Here is a 17,716-nt window from a genome sequence, read left to right as displayed (position 1 = left end):
CCACATATAACCCTTACAAGTTTGCTGCGTGCATTTACAGAGCAGAGTTTGCTGATAGCTGTAATTTGTCTTGCGGTGCACACACGAACCGCACTGTATCCAGACTAAATGATACCTTGTTTCCACAACGGTTGGACATGTCCGCGTTTTGTTTTCCCGTTTCAATGAGGAATCCTCTCAGGTATTCTTCGAAATCTGTCCGATTTACGCCATTTGGCTTAACGCGTCGGCTTTACAAACGTGTATTTTGTTGTGTTCGGCAAACACAGCGCTTGTGATTGTGCAACAGAATTGGATGGATTACAGCGGATCACGCCGTCCAGAGATACCAAGTATTAAGCAAACACAGCCGAGAGAAGTGTTTGAAAAGAGGCTCTAAAGTGCTCAGTCTTGATTGAGTGAGATAATTTAGAAGCAAAGTGGATTGTGATGATTTTTGATTATGCCAATTTCATTAACAGAAACAAGCTGTCACATATTTTATCTGTTAGCTCCTGATTAAAACGAGCGGATTTTCAGACGCCGTCTTCCGAGCCGTTGTCATATGTGCCGCCTGCCAGACCAATGGCAGTTCAATTCAACAGCTGTCAGTGAAGAAGTCTATTCCAAGCCAGCTATAAAACGTGTGAGTGTGCGCGTGTGGCATTTGAAAGGTGGAGCTGTAAAAACCTTTAATAGGAATATTTAGTTCTGCTTGAATTGTGCATACAAAACGTATCATTATTCCTCTGTGATTTATTCAAGGTTTTAAAAAAGAAAACTCACCACAGGGAGAAAATAATAGTTGTTTTGTGGTTGTTGTCGGCCAGATTCAGCTCGGCTCTCATTCTGAGTAAGACAGAAGCAACTTTTTAGACTTTTAGTCGGCCGTGTTTTGTTGTCGCTGAACAAACTTGGGCCACATCAGTGATTTTTATTGTCAGAGAATTTCTTTTGTGCTGTTAGATGAATTAGTTGATTTCCAATTATTCTTTCTTGCAGTTATTGATACTGTCACGCTTTGCTTTCAAGTGTGTAGCATTTGCCAGTTGGGGATGACAATTACTGTCTAATTAGCTTTGCCGAGACAAGTTATCATCACAGCCAAAAGCTTTTTAAAGTTGATGTTTCCACAGTTAATCATTGATATTTTTTTTTTGGGGGGGGGGGGGGGGGGGGGAATAAACAGCAAAACTGAAATCCTTTAGGTTCCAGCTACATTTTGTCAGATAAGCTCTGCAGTTCTGTACTTTGCTGATTCACTGGCTGCTGCTGGAGTGTACAGGTGGGGGTGGTCATCTCCACCAAGTCAGATTCTCACTTTTGTCATTGCCCTCCCACAATACTGCCATAAGAATTCAGCCTATTTTGACATTCAGAGACTTTATATGGGACATATTGAAACCTTCATCTTACCTCCACTGCTGTGCTGTGTCACTGTCTCACTGCATTGTATTATTGACCTTGGAAATTTGGACTGAATTCTTCTGAGAGAGAACAAAATGCAGAGATTCTTGTACTTTAGTTAACAACAACCTTTTTAATCATACTTTTGTATGGTCAAACATGGACACATTAAAAAAGTACTGGAGGAATTTTTTTGGCTTTTCGTACTTGGCAGCATGATTGGCTTCTTTTTTTCTATCTCACATTAGCCATGTTGCAATTCTCAGACATGTTTTTGTCAGTTATGTCATTTTACATATTTTTATCTGTTTGCAGATAAAAACATTTCAGTGTTAATATATTATTAATTCTGCTCTTATTTACAATCCAGAATCTTCAATCCTACAATCAGTCTTCTTCCATGCTGTGGACAATTCATTCATTTGTCCATGTGTCCTTTACTGTTTGGACAAAACACAGGTCTCTAACTGGATGTGTATTTATGTGATTATCGCAGCACCTGCAGTAGGAGGTGTTTTAGTTTTCTTTCCTCAAATTTAAATCCACTGGCCACTTTATTAGTTACACCTTGTTAATACAGGTGGGTTGCCTTCAGAACAAGGTGAACTATTCCTCAGAGATTTTGGGCCATGCTGTGATAGTCTCACAAACTTTTTACAGATTTCTCAGCTCGACATTTGTAATACAAATCTCCTTTTCCACATCGTCACATCCCAGAGGTACTCTGTTCAATCGAGTGTGGAGGCCATTTGAGAACAGTGAACTCATTGTTATGTTCAATAAACCAGTTTGAGATGGTTTGAGCTTTGTGACATGGTGTGTTTTCCTGCTGAAATTGCCATCAGAAGATGGGTACGCTGTGGTTAAGTGTGCCAAGAGAATATCCCCCGCCATTACACCACCACCTGCAGCTGAAACTGTTTATACCAGCAGGATGGAGCCATGCTTTCATGTTGTTTACACCAAATTCACTTTCTGTTCAAATTCTGTTCCTTCCATTGTACACTTTTGGTGATCCAATGCAAATTGTAGCCCCAGTTTTCTGTCTGTAGCTACCAGAATGGGCACCGGGTGTGGTCTTGTTCTGCTGTAATTCGTCTGCTTTAACGTTCATTGTGTTGTACATTCCTCTGCATACCTTGGTTGTAACAAGTGGTTTATGAGTTCCTGTTGCCTTCCTCTCAGCTCAAAGCAGTATGGCCATTAGTATCAACAAGGTGTTTTCACCCAGAGAGCTGAACTTGCTGGATATTTTCTCTTTTTCAGACCATTCTCTTTAAACACTAGAGATCACTCTGTGGGAAAATTGCACAGACCAGCCCGTCTGGCACAAACAACCATAGCATATTCAAAGCCACTTAAATCACTTTTCTTTCCTGTTCTGACGCTTGGTTTGAACTCATCAAGTAAACGTCTTAACCATGTCTACATGCATAAATGCACTGAATTGCTGCCATATGATTGGCTGCTTAAATATTTGTTTTAATGACTAGTTGAAAAGTTATACCTAATGAAATAGCCAGTGAATATTTAAGACATCTTAAAGCCATACACAGATTTCTATTCTCATTAAAAAGGAATGTGTAATAATCTTTTTTTCCAGTAAATGTTTTACATATCTGCATGATTATCAATAATATGCAGCAGTGACTGGTATCTTGCAAGCACTATCTGCATATAGGCTAAAGCACTGTTTGTTCTGTTTTCTATCTGCAGAACTTCCTGGTGCTCCTTCAAACTTAGTCATCTCCAACATCAGCCCTCGGACCGCAACCGTGAGATTTCGACCCGGTCCTGATGGCAAGACCGCCATATCACGGTGGATAGTTGAAGGACAGGTGCGTGTGACTGTGTTTGTGTTGCATGCACACTTTTGTGGCCAGCTCTTATTGACAAATCAAGCAAAAGAGAAACTGTCTTCCATCTGATTACCTTTTCAACAGGTGGTGAAGGACGATGGAAAAGAGGAGGAGTGGAAAGTTGTGTACCAAAAAGACAACCAGCCAGATGCAGACACTCTGGAAATCCCAGACCTCACTCCTTTCACTCAGTACAGGTGAGCAGCAGACACACATATCCCACGCTGCCACCTGCACACACGCATATAATCAACAGCTTCCTCAAACACATCTCACTCTGCACCAGGTTCTGCTGTATTGCTCGGCTCAGGAGAAGTTAGATAAATCACACAGACACACAGAGAGACAGTTCCATCTGAGACTTTTCTGTTTGTCAGCACCTTCACAGCTGCTGCATGCAGATCCTTATTACCCTCCTGCAAGTAGCCAGAGGGAAGGAGAAGGATGAGGACGGGGAGAAAAGAGGTGATCAGAAAGTGGGAAGGGCAGCAGAACACATTAAAGAGAAGACGAGACAAAGGGATTAGAGACGAGGAGAGGAGGAAATGGAGGAGGACAGCGGAGTGTCTGTAATCCCTCCTCAGGGGGAGCTTGTATTTTGTGTATGTGATCAATCGCCATTCTGAACAGCAGCAACTTTTCCCCTCTCACTCTCTCTCACTCTTTCCTTCTCCTTCTCTAGCTATCTGTCTGCCTATCTTCTCTATTTATCGGGTGATCTGACCATGCCTTCCTCTTGCTCTCTGTATCTCGGCCTTCATCTGTAATGGGATTGCAGTGTGTGTATGCACGCGCCGTACACTCACAGGGATTATGTTGTCACAGGCAACACCATTGGGACGTTAGATGAAGTGATGCACTTGTCAGTATTTCTTATCCCCTGCTTTAAGTCCCTCTTTACACCCTGCTCTCTATCTCCCAATACAGGGACAAAAACTCAAAGATGTAGTCTCTTACACAACCTGCACGCTCACACGGTTTATCGTTCAAAGCCACACAGAAGCACGGCTTCTTTTAGAAGTTACAAAAGTAACAAATACTCCCTAATGGCTCTATGTTCACCTACAGGTCTGCTTTCTTATATCACTTTTACTGACTGAATACGTGGCACCATCAGTCAACTAAACAAACTCTGGTGGAGAGTTCCAGATCAAAATACTGAAAGAAATATCATATATATATGAGATGGGACAAATTTGATCTGAGCACAGAAAACTGAAATGGTTGTTAATCTGTGCTCCATTCAGTAAGTTTTGCTTCCTCTTCAGTAAAGTTACATGTGGATGTCTGACATACATTTAAAAAATGTGCAAGTACAGTTTTTTTTTGTTTTGTTTTCTTGTTTTGATTTGCAGCTGTAGTTTTCTGGGTATGTGTCCCCCAATATTTGGAACTTGTGCATTTGTCCCCCGTCCTCATCTCCAATAAAAGTATAAAGGAAGCAGAGGGTTTATTTAGGAAAGAAACGCTAACATTACTCAGAGAGAAATGCCTCTAACAGAAGGAGGTCTCTTTCACTCACCAATAGAGCTTTTTTATTGGCAAAATATGAATTATGAGTTTATACAACAACTGGACCTTGAGTGGTAAATGTAATTCTCTCTGACACACACTCAGTGTTCAGTGGTCTCAGTCAACCACTCAGCAGCAACTCCTCTATTGCTGTGAGCTTGCAGGCAGCTCCTGATAAGATTGCAGGAGTGGGTCTAATATCAGGACATAAAACGATGTTTTACGAGTTTAGTGTTTTTGCAAAAAAACTAAGCAAGGTAAAGTTGTCTGTCCTTGTTTTTATTCAGCTCTAAATGTACCTGATTTATCAGCAGGCTGATATTGTCACTCAGTATTAGCTATTGGCTGATATGTCAGTATCTGTATTTATAATGACTGGTTTAAAAAATAAAGAAAACAGGAGAAACACCCTTCAGCCATGTTATCAGCTGCATGTTAATGTTGCATCGTTTGTCCACCAGAGGGTGTTGTGCAACTTCCCTGCTAGCAACGCATGCGGCTCTTTAGTCCTTATATTGTGGCTCCGCGTGGTTTGGGAAAATAAATTATAATTAGCTAAAGTGTAATTTATTTATGTTAGTTCTTTTTTAACTTGTAGTTCTAAATTGGAAGATTATTGTGATATTGAAGTATAAAAATAAAATCATATTCTATTATTTTTTTCATCGCTCAAAATAAGCGTCACACTCGCGGAAGTCGGTATACCCGCCGAAACGGCGTGCATTTATCGAGACTTTCAACCCCAGGTAGGCCAATTATGGATCTCCGGATCCACATTATGTCAGCAGCTATTCTCCACCGTGAACTATGTTAAAAACAAACACCGCTCACGCCTCACAGATGACAGCTTACAGTCCTGCGTAAAGATGAAAGTGACTTCGTACAGCCCCGATTTGCAGACGCTGTGCGCAGAGGTTCAGGAGCAGAAGTCCCATTGTAAACATACCACGCAGACCCGACGATGTTTGCATGAACATGCTTTTCAGCATCTCTTTATTGACCACTTTTCACACACGGTTGCTGTACGCATACAGCCGGCTGTAGCTTTTCAGCTCACAGGCCGACACATACCAACATAACAGCATAGATAGCACAGACGTTAAGGCGGCGAGGCGTGATTGCGGGTGCCGCTCAGGTGCGTCTGCCTCCCCTGCAGCGGCGCTGCAGACCACGCCCCGCCACACACATTAACCAGGTAAAAGACATATTTAGGCAGAATTTTGCAAATATCTATTTTTCATTTTTCAGCAGCATAGTGTTTTTTTTCCAGTTATTTTTTAAAAGCCAGATCAAGGCTCCAAAAGTCCAAAGGCGATATAAGGATGGCGGCTCACAACAGTTTTTGTTTGCTACATGGATCATTTTAGTTCAGCTGGGTGTCTTTCCTTTTGTTATGTTTCTTTAAGAGTTCAAAATGTGTTAATTACATAAATAAAATGTAATTTTCTCTGTAGCACTTCATGGATTTCATAAGCAACACACCTTAGTTGTTCACACAAAGCATAAAGGTAAAAAACAATATATACAGTGTTATCTTCATTTTAGATGTCAAAAAGTATTTGCAGCTCCCAGTGTTTTCTTTTGCGTGGTAACCGGGTCCAAATGGCTCTTTGGGTAATAAAGGTTGCTGACCCCTGCACTAGCCTTAGGAGCCATTCTGTTTTGTGTGCCTGAAAGAAAAATATATCAGCCGAAGTATCCGAGTATGAGACTTTCAAATCCTCTAATAACAGTAACAGTGCCATATCGGTCAGCCTCTACTGATTCCTTAAATTCTTCCCACAGCAGAGATACTTGCATGTCTGACCTGTTTTCAATGGAAATTTTGAATATAAGCAGAAATTTAGCTGAAGCACATCTGATTTATTAAAATCCATGATAAATCCAAGTAGCGCATGTGCAATTAACCTCCAGCTCCCTCGGTGCTCCAACCTAAGCTACACATGTGGTTCCAGCAAATGTGGTAAAGTGAGTAGACATGCAGCAGCGGTCTGGCCAGCTGGGATTTAAACTAGTGACCAGACACACTAACAGCTCATCTGTCAGGTCACACAGCTAATAGAGGTTTTGCAAGCCTGTTTTTGAAAGTCTGTTTTCTTGGATCTGCATCTGTTTGATAATTTTCTGGCACCAGACAAACGTGTTTGCCCAAAGAAGGAGCACAGCTGAAAGTGTGGTTATATGCTGATTAGGCAGCACAGTTCAATTTGCGTGAACCTTTTTTGGCATGAAATTTCATTTGTGCCTAAATCTGCTTAGACCACATCTTCTCACAGACACAGAGAATTATCGTAGAACACAGTCAGACTCTCCAAAATCACAAAACACGTCTCTTAAATGATGTGTGGGGTTTTTTTTACCACAGCACTACTACAGCACTTTGATAGCTGCATAACTGAAGAGATTATTACATATCAATGTAATCCAGTGACCTGGATTTCCAAAAAAAGTGAGAGAAACAAATGGAATTTTTCAGATGTAGTTGATCAAACTCCTGTAGTTATCTGTACTGTTTGCTGATTTAAACCACCAAGGCTTCATTCATTTTAAACCTCTTGGTATGCAGCAGGAGTGGGCCAGATCTTAATTTCATAGATTCCAAATTCCAGTTTTATTAAGAGTATAAAAGCAAAAATGTAAACAAAGTGATGCTCTGATAGTGGAGGCAGAAGGACCATTGATGGGTTTTATTGGATTATTGTATTCCCCTCTGCTCAGACCAACTGGATGGCAAAAATCAAAAACCTGCTTACTTTATGCACACATGACGCAGTGTGAATCCTTTCATCCGCAACCTAAAAACTCACCAGACATTACACTGTGATTTAAATAACATTAACCACATTTTTCCCCTCTGTTGGATAAAGACTGATACTTTTGACACAGACCTGCTCGTGTTTATTGGTCTTTAATGTGCACTCACCAGCCACTTTATTATGTCCTTATGTTCAGCTACCCCATAATCTAAATATCTAATCAACCAATCAAATGGCAACAAAACATGGCACGTAGACAAGGTCAAGATCACCTGCTGAAGTTCAAACTGAGCATCAGAATGGTGAAGAATGTGATTTAAGTGACTTTGAATGTGCCATGGTTGGGGCAGATGGATTGGTTTGAATAATCAGACACTTTGCGTCAAACAGCAGAATGCCACACTTGAGCCACTCCTGTCAGCTAAAAACAGGAAACTGAAGCTACAACATGCCTGGTGCTGCTGTGGCACTCAGATGGTATGATCAGAATTTGGCATAAACAGCGTGAAAGCATGGATACATCCTGCCTTGTGTCATTGGTTCAGGCTGCTGGTCATGGTGTAATGGTGTCAGGGATATTTTGATATTGATACTAAGGAGCCCAAAGTGTGCCCCTCAAACATCACAGCCTACCTGAGGATTGTTGCCGACCTTTATGACCACAGTGTACCCATCTATCTAATGTTGCTTTGAGCAGTATAATGAGCCATGTAAACTTGTATCACTGTTCTCAAATGGCCTCCACAGTCACCAGATCTCAATGGAACAGATCACCACGGATGCGCAGCTGACAAATATGCCACAACTGTGTGGTGCTGTAATGTCAATATGGAGCAAAATCTCTGAGGAATGGTTCCAGCAGATCGTTGAATCTATGAAGAGTCAAGGCAGATCTGAAGGCAAAAAGGCTCCATGCCAGTACTAGCTGTAGCTAATAAAGTGGCCAGTGTGTGTAAATACTGAGAAAAAACACTGAGTCCCAGATAATTGGTTTAGTAATTGTGTGCAAAGCCCAATATTCCTGCAGGTCCAATCACAGTCTGTTCATTCTACTGCTAAGCATGTATGTTTATCCATATCTGTTTTATTTTAAAGGTGCTTCATGAACATTAACCTCTGTCTTCTATTCCCTGATTTATCTGGTGCTGCTTTTGGAGTGGATGAGATGAGCAGAGGGGCTTGTGATTGGTCATTACCAACTCGTGCCCCTGCTGATTCTGTATTCTCCTGTTAATAATTTATGCAGCCTCTTTTCCACATTTGGATCAGATTGCACCATCACCTTTGAAAATGAAAACATTTGCCGCTCACACCCAGCTGTGTGATTAGTGAGCCCTAAGAGTCGACAAACAATGACAGTGATGATGTTTAGCAGGTAGAAACTTTACCACGCCACGTCGAGATTTGCTAATTAGTGTTACACTCAGAGGCAAATTGAGGCTGATGGGACTTGAATTGAAAATATTTGAAGAAACGTATTGAACCCGAACACACCCCCACAGCCTGATTGTTATAAATTGCTGTCTCCAAGCCTATTAAGCTCCCCTGATCAATATCATATTATCAGAATTGTCTTTTCTGACTCTGAAAAGCATAAAAGACATTAAACTGCTTTCACTGGCTTTATGTGAAATGAGCTCACCTTGTATACAATGACTATTCCTGTAACTTTGCTTTCTGTTCGCACCAGGTTCAGGATGCAGCAGGTGAACATCGTCGGATCCAGTCCCATGAGCGCCCCCTCTAGGCTGATTCAGACCTTACAGGCTGCCCCAGACACACACCCCTCTGACCTCAGCCTTCTGTCTGCTACACAGACCAGCCTGCGATTCAGCTGGAAGGTACTAACACACATACCAGACACACAGTAAACTGTGAAACCTTCCACCCTGATTCTGCCCCTTTACACTCCTTCAGAGAGGGTTAATTTGGACTGCCTTTGTTTCTTTGCGCTGCATCTCGTTGTCTTTGCTCCCACTTTAGTTCTCGTGTGCATATGTATGTGCACGTGCACTCTGCAGCAGCAGGACTGAACAGGTTGAGTGGTTGACAGGCTGTAATCAGTGTCTCTCCTGGTTATCAGTGCTAACACTAATCTGTCACATTTCCCATTCACCATGTGGACTGCTAGCTGTACAAACTGCAATGTAATTTTCTCCTCACTGTCTTTTCTGTTTTTGCTCTTGTTCCTGCTCTTCATCCCTCTCTCTTTTCCCTCCATCTCTCCTTCACTCCCCCTTCCCCCCTTCTATTATAACATAAATGGAGAGCAGAGTATTTTCCATTTAAGAGTTGGAATGAGAAAAAGAGCCTGTCAAATCAGACACAGACACTGAGGTGCTATGGGCTACCTGTGCAGCATGCTAATGGGATTTTACCTGCATGTTAGCGCCCAGCCTCAGCTATGCTAGGTTTTCTGCTGTAATGGAACCGTCACAATGGTTTTAGCTAAGGCTATTATTCTAAGCTGCATATTAAGGGTAATAAAGCTAATGTGACATTCTGTATTATGGCTCCTAAATGCTAAGCTGAGCTAAATCACCAGGGTATTTAAAATGACTGGGTGTCTCACTTCCTTATCTGTTGCACAGCACAGAGCAAACACTGTGTACAGTGTTGGTTAAAATCTGCTGCAGACTTATATACTGTGAGCAACCTGAACTTTCTGCTGACATGATTTTAGGACAATGAGTAATGGTTGTGGAAGTAATGCATGATCAAGGGTGGGTCAGGGGCAGAATGAGATGACAGAAAAAGTGTGGACAGGAGACGAAGAGAGGGTCGCAGGAAATGAAAATGGAAGTTAATGGAAGTGAGTAAAAGAAGATGACAGAGGGTGACTAAGATGGGGAAAAGAAGTAGATGGAGAGAAAAGGATCAGGAGATGGGATGTCAAAGGGGAGAAAATGGTAAAAGGTTTTTTGATGTACTTTGACACAATAACAAAAATAACCATATTCTCGAGTGCTACAAAAATGCCTTTTTTTCACTTGTTCATCATATTGTGGAGAGCCGTTTTCTCAGTCAGCTTGTTACCATGAGTGACGGACTCCTACATTTCACAACATGCTCACATTTTCGGTTTTGGCGATTTCACATTTCAAATAGCTTTCTTCAGTTTCTGACTTGTGATTGCTATGTTGGGGCTTATTAGAAATCAGTGAGTTTGTCAGATTTTATCACCACAGCACTTAAAAAATACACTTTTACCTAGCAATAAATATTTAACTTTGGAAAGAAATACCTCAAGGCAGACCTTCCCAAAGTGTGGGGCCCGCCCCCTGGGGGGGGCGCAGAGCCATTGCAGGGGGGGCGCGGTATGAAAAGGGAAAAAAAATAAAAACAACAACGCTTGGACACTGCTAGCATATTGGACAGGTTTTTGACGGGGCTCCCACACAAACGCAAAGCAGGAGATGAAGCATCGTTGAATATGTTTCCAAACCAACTTCATTCTAAGCCAAAGACTAGAAAATATGGTGAAGCATGTCTTCCCTTTGGCTTCACCTGCACAAGTGCCAAGGTAGGTCTCCCCTGCAGAATTGGTTTTCCCTTTGTCGGGAGCACGCGCTGGGCTCTCCAAATCACGAGCAAACAGTATCCCACATTCTTGATTTTTAGTTCACAAACACTTCTTGTAACGACTAACTACTCCTGACATTTTGGAGATGTTAGCTCTTTATACAGTAAAGTTACAGTGGGATACAAATAATATCAGGCTGATCCTGCCACGATTTATTCCCCCTGTCTAAATCACAGACAAACAACATCCAACAGTTTTTTATGTTTTTAAACCCATTTTGCACAGAGAGGCATTTTTTTGAAAAATGTATTGATAGCAATGTTGAATATTACTACACAGGAAAAAAACAACTACATGTAATCACACCGTGACGCCTCTGCCTTTCCAAATAGAGGGACAGTAACTGCGTGTGTATATGTAAGCGTGTAAAACCTTAAGATAGAGACAAAATACTGTTACTGTTAATCTGAATATCTGCCATTCTGCAATTCATCTCATGTAAACAATAACGTGGGGCACAGCGTGACGTGAAAAAAGGCACATACCTTTGACGTTGCGTGATGAACTCTGTATTCCTCGTCCACACACAAAAAAGGAGTTTGAAAAATCTCAGTTTTTGGTGATTCGAAACGCCGTTTACGTGTGGACGAAACAGCTGCGTTTTCAAAAATACCTGTGTAGGTGTGGGCGTAGCGTAAAAGAGTTAATAGTTTATTTTATTGCAGATTACTTGTATTTACTTAATTGTTTGAGGTGTGAAATAAACCGCAATGGAGCAAAATATGGGTGTGTGTTGTTGGAGGAAGTGTTTGTGCGTGCGTGTGTGTGTGTGCGTGCGCGGGGGGGGGGCGCGAACATTTTTCTTGTAAAACAAAGGGGGGCCCAGCAAAAAAAGCTTGGGAATCACTGCCTCAAGGGAATTCTGAATGGTTAGATGGTAGATTTGCTGTCCTGTTGGACAGAGCTGTTGGTGTCACATTTGACTCTAAAATTCTTTGGTATACAGAGGAGTTCGTAGTTGACTTAGTAACGGCATGGTGCCCGGGTCCTGTGGCTGGAGACTTAGCCCAAATCATCAACTTTCCACCGACATGCTTTACAGTTGGTATGACATGTTTGTGCTGATGTGTTGTGTTCTCCAAACATGGCGCTCTGCATTATGGCCGTACATCGTCACTTTAAAGTTGTCTGTCTAAAGGACATTGTTCCAGAAGTTTTGTGGTTTCTTCACATGCTGAACCTTTCAATCCTAACCTGTGCTGCTATGTTGATTTGGCTGAACATGAACATGAATGAATTTGAATGGATGGATGTTCATTTTAGAGAGTCTTTCTCCTGGAACCCTTCCAACCAAGAGATACCTGTTCAGTCTTTTTCTATTTGTACTGTCATGAGATGTAGCCATTGTTTTTTTATTTAGTAGTATGTTATGAACACCTAAATACTCCAGCCCAGCAAACTGCCAAACCACCTCCTTTTATAGAGGTGCTCACACTTGCTGATGATCAAATACAATACTTATTGTCTGAATTCCTATTAAAGCAGTAAGGACGTACGTTTTTTTCCAGCACTGCAGAGTCCTTTGAAAACTTTCTTACATTTCCTTTTTTGTTGTATCAGCATGTTAACCACTATTTTTTTAGTCTCTCTCCCCTCAATTAATTGCTGCCGAAATTAATTAACTGCCCTCAAGTAGATTGATGCTCACTTCACAAGTTGTTGCACAAATTATTGTGATGCTTCTACAGTTCAAGGCTGTGACATGCTCACCTGCATTTTTTGAGTCAATATGGGAACAAAGAGCAAAATCAGATGAAAAAAAAAAAAAGATTTGCTCGGGAGAGTGTTGTGAAAACAGCTTCCTCCATGTGATGTGAGTCTTATACTGATTTCTTGCATTCGTGTGTACTTCCATGCACAAGTATGGAGGAATGCAACATGACCTTGGCAACATGACAGGAACAATAAATACAAGTATTTCTCTCTAATCTGCTCCTCTCTTCCTCTCACTGTTTGTTTCCTTCCAGCCTCTTTCAGAATCTGAGTACAACAGCAGTCCAGAGACTGTGGGCTACCGTCTGCGGGTGTCCAAGACAGACGGTCAGGGGGAGAACAGGAATGAGGATGTGAAGGGTACTGGGGGCACCAGTGAGGCCACATTAGAAGGTCTAAATCCCTTTACCCAGTACCAGGTTCAGATACAAGCCTTCAACTCTATAGGACCAGGACCGTGGAGTCAAACTGTCGCAGCACAGACCGCTGAATCTGGTATGAACATAGACCTCATTGATCCATCTTTCATCTTTGCAAGTGTCCAGCAGAGATGTCTGTAAGATATTGTATTTGCTGGGTATAAGAAGGCAGATGGATGAGGAATAAAGTGCTCCCATTACCTCCCCGTGTCTCCTCTCATCCTGCCACCTCTCTGTGCCCTCTACACTCTCCCTCTGTTTCAGCGAGATTAAGATTGATGGGGAGAGGGAGGAGGAGATGATTGAGATAAAATCGAAGATTGGTTCAGAGAGTGAAGTAGCACTGAGCGGTGTGTGTGTGTGTGTGTGTGTTTCTCTGTGTGCTCGCTAGTTCCATCTGGATCTCCAGTGAATGTGACTGCTGAGGCAGTGAGTTCCAGCAAGATCCTGCTCATGTGGTCTGCTCTCCCTCCGTCACAGAAGAATGGAGTCATTCTGGGATATAAGGTGAATAAAACCTGCAAGTCGTATCCTGGCATCCCTACTTGACCTCTTTAGTCCATTATGACTTCGTGCAGCAATCACACACACACACACACACACACACACACACACACACACACACACACACACACACACACACACACATATAACTCACACTCACAATCTGATATAAGCTAAACATGATGCAACATCCTGTAATTGCTCCAGTTTGTTCTTCCTACTTTAATGCTTTTAAAAGCACCCCGCTGCAGTAAGTGTGTTTGGGGGCCATTTGCGTGTAATCACACGCATGCATGTGAGAGAGGCTTTAGTGATTAATACGCTTTCATAAAACAGCAGTTTGTGTGATGTTGTAGTAGAAACAATAGCTGGATTATTCATTCACAAAAACGAACAATAATCCACAAAGGCTGCTGGTTTTGCAATTACTTTATTTGTAATTTAGTACATAAAATTCAGTCTAGGCAAGAAAATGGGATGTTTGTGTGCATATTCGTGGATTGACTGTGCTTTACAGACTCCGCATGAGTATTCAAGTCCAGCCTTTCCACCCACTAAAGATACATAGCCCGCAGTCTATCCACATCTGCCAAATTAAAGCTTTCCCTTTCTCGTATTTCCAAAAAAAAAAAAGCAGACATGTCTGTCTCATTGTGAACCCCATCGAAGACATACTTGACATAAGCTGCAGGTTTCAGAGAAAGAGCTGGAAGAACAGTGTTGATAGTGAAGTGCAAGGTGCACTCATTTTCTCATCACTTTTGGCACTGGCAGTCACACCTGTGTGGGTGCACCTGTTTTTTGGGGTAGGGTTTTTTTTGGACTCCAAAGCTCACCCTGGAGTGATTTATGTACTCCACTTGCTTTGGCTTTTAAATAAAAAGGAAAACACACAGCAATTGTCTGCATTTTTAAGTTGCCTCTCAAACATTCATCAAAAGAAAAAAAATTAAAGAAAAATATTTGTGCTAATATAGAAGCAGCAGTGAGTTCACCTCTTAATCTCCACCCAAACACAAGACGGCAGAACAAAGATTTAAAAGGGAGAGAATTCATCCTCAAACCCGTGGACATGGTTGTGTTATAAATACATAAATCTGCAAAGGAAAATAGGCTGTGACTGTGTGATATAAACTGGTGCCATCTATTAAAAAAAGAAAAACGCTGTGTGGAATCCAGGTCATCCACCATGCCCAAAGCACATCACACTCCACATCTGTGTGTTTTCTTGTGCCCTCCTGAGGATCACACTGAGCTGCATGCCTAACATGTTAATAGATGGGAAGTGGCTGCCAGCAGCAGCTTTTTAACACCTTCCATGCGCTAGTAGATGCTGAATAGTTGCTGCTGCTTCCTGCTGTGCACTCCTTAAGACTATTTCTGTTTTTAGACACTTGGGTTTAAGGTGACATTTTCCCTCAAATGGTTTTAAGTGTGCGGTATTGATGTTCACGTTCATGAATATTAAAAAAAAAGAAAAGGCGAAAAACGAAGAACAAAAAAAAGAGCGAGCAGCTCCTGACATATTTTTTAAAATCAGAAACTGTAAAAGTACAGCGTGCACCGTTTTGTTTTCTTAGTGGCTGGCACTAATGTCATTTTAATTTTAGGATCGGTTTTTGTTGTTTGAGGTGATGAAGCCTGTTTTTCTGTGCCGTTGTCCTCCGTGGCTGTCAAAAACACATCGCTGAGTCACATCGTCGCTCAGGCTCGCGCGCTCCATCGTTGACTTGACTATGATTAGCACTGGCACTGTATTGTGAGTCAGTTCCACGCACACCACTCTAGTGTTAGAAATACTTGCAAGCACACTAAACCAGCAGCTGAAAAACAAATACACTTTGTATGCCTGCGTGAAAAACAAATTTTTTTTTTTAGAGCCGAGAATAACTTTATGTGTTTTTGACCCAGTTATGTGCTGCAAAGCAGATAATGGATGGAACACTAATATTGTGTCACCTTAATAACTTAGAAAATACAGATTTGGGGTCCTTAAAATAATCTCCAGGATGTTTGGTCAGTGCAAACCAGGTAGTGTAAAAACCTTTTGATCACAGACTATAAAAAGTCAAATATATCAGATGTCCAAATTCATAAATGGGAACACCTAAGTAAAGAATCACCTGTAATAGACTGAGACGTGAACACTGATTAAGCATAATGGTGCTTTATCCTGCACATTTAAACACTGGAAACACAGCTTTGCCTCGCTGTGACCCTACACGGAGATGCACATCAGTTGTTGTTTTGTTTGTTTTTTTAATTTGCTTTTTTATGTTCTGCTTTTTTGTAGCCTTAACTGATTATATTTTGGAATTTATTACTTAATTTCTTTAAACGGTGTTGCATTCTGTGCTGTATATAAAAAAAATAGCATATTATTGTTATTGTTATTCAGATAATTATTGCAGTAGCCTGATGTACATCTAAGATAGGTGTGTTTAGGCTACAGACACACGCCGCTGTCTGAACAAAATTGAAACAGACTGCTAAATGTGTTTGTTCATTTCTGTGTATGTTTTTTTTTTTCTTTTTTATGTGAGATATATTTGTTTTGGTCGCTTTGTGCAGGTTTTATACAGCAAGAAAGACTCAGAAGGTCCCCCCAGTGTTCAGGTGGCAGAAGGAGAGGGGAGTGTGTCGCTGCTCCTCGGGGCCCTCCAAAAATACACAGTGTACATGCTGCAGGTGCTGGCATACACACGTATGGGTGACGGCCCACCCAGCAACCGCATACTGCTAAGAACCAAAGAAGATGGTAGGACCCAGTTTTCTCTTACCCTGTCTAATCAGCAGCTTTTTAATATATGTTTTCATATCTTCTATCTTGTAAGTACTAATTCAAGAGTGATGTGTCCAAGTGGGATTTATCACTTACAGACAATCACAAGTAATCACACACATATAACTGACACACAGCACAAGCAAGTGCAAATAAGACCCAGATCCATATGCATCAGGAACAAAAAGGTTCAGTTTAAAGCGAATGTCACTGCAACTTCAAAGTAAGTCCCCTTGACCAAGAGCACTGTTTTCTCAGTCCTTTAAAATTGACTTCCTGCATTGTAACCAGTTCTGTCTGCAATATACACAGATAAGAGGAAAACTCTGCCATTATGAAGTCTGTGGTCATACAAATTCATCCATCCATAAACCTTCAAAGAGAGTAGTATACTTTTTCTAGATGCTGATTAGGTGCATTCATAAAGAGCCGATCACCGTCCAGTAAAAGTAGCAGAAGTCAAGGGTTTCCACACCTGGAGGGAGAGAGATTTGTACTTGTTAGATGGACCTATCAGTGTGAATTTTATATGATAAGATCTGATCTGTAATATTGCCTAAATACATATGTGTTCTGAACACTTCAGTTTCAGCCCTTTTAATAGTTATGACGTTAGGAAGATTAGACAGCAACTCTTTGCAATTTGAAAATACCATAAAGTTGGATTTGTCTGTGTTTAACACAGCTTAAGAGGAGTTGAACAAGACTGAGCAACATCAAAGGCAGACTGCAGCACTGTCCGTAAGAGCACACAATTTTTGTATGTTTTTTTAACGTTTGACTTTGTACAGCACCACAGTGGAGTAGGAAACAAAAAATCAACATGTAATTGAAGTGCAGACTTTCACTTTCAACTCAAGGGATTTAACAAAAGTATTGTATTAACAGTTTAGGAACTGTTTACTGCTGTTTTTATACACATTTTAAGAGGTTGGTTGACATTTTAATCACCGTTTTCTTGTTATTTCATTAAAAAAAATAGAGATAAAGTGAAGTGGAGTGGAGTTAATTCTAATTGTTGAATTTACTTTTGGTAGATGCTCACTGGAGCTCTCAGTATGAAATCCAAATCAGATGTTGATTGAGTAGAGAAGCGAGGGAAGCCATCATTAGGCTGAAAAAACAAAATAAATCTACCAAATTTAGAATCTGGTAAAATCGTAAAAGGAAGGAATGCTCTGGCCAACTCAGGGACACCAAAG

General features: G+C 41.2%; 1 protein-coding gene across 2 annotated transcripts in view; it reads left to right on the top strand.

Moving 5' to 3' along the window:
- The window catches only part of LOC134629035 (protein sidekick-1-like), a 274,623-nt gene that overhangs the window by 220,813 nt on the left and 36,094 nt on the right, over window positions 1–17,716 (top strand). For both annotated transcript variants that reach the window (XM_063475922.1, XM_063475921.1), the window contains 6 exons: window positions 3,103–3,224; window positions 3,330–3,442; window positions 9,204–9,354; window positions 13,064–13,304; window positions 13,620–13,735; window positions 16,304–16,490. In XM_063475922.1, coding sequence (XP_063331992.1) covers window positions 3,103–3,224; window positions 3,330–3,442; window positions 9,204–9,354; window positions 13,064–13,304; window positions 13,620–13,735; window positions 16,304–16,490 — 930 coding nt within the window. The remainder of the gene's footprint in view (window positions 1–3,102; window positions 3,225–3,329; window positions 3,443–9,203; window positions 9,355–13,063; window positions 13,305–13,619; window positions 13,736–16,303; window positions 16,491–17,716) is intronic.

This window comes from Pelmatolapia mariae, linkage group LG6 (genome assembly GCF_036321145.2).
Source record: "Pelmatolapia mariae isolate MD_Pm_ZW linkage group LG6, Pm_UMD_F_2, whole genome shotgun sequence".
Lineage (NCBI taxonomy): Eukaryota > Metazoa > Chordata > Actinopteri > Cichliformes > Cichlidae > Pelmatolapia > Pelmatolapia mariae.
The sequence above is the reverse complement of the archived record's forward strand: the minus strand, read 5'-3'. Positions and strand labels throughout refer to the sequence as shown.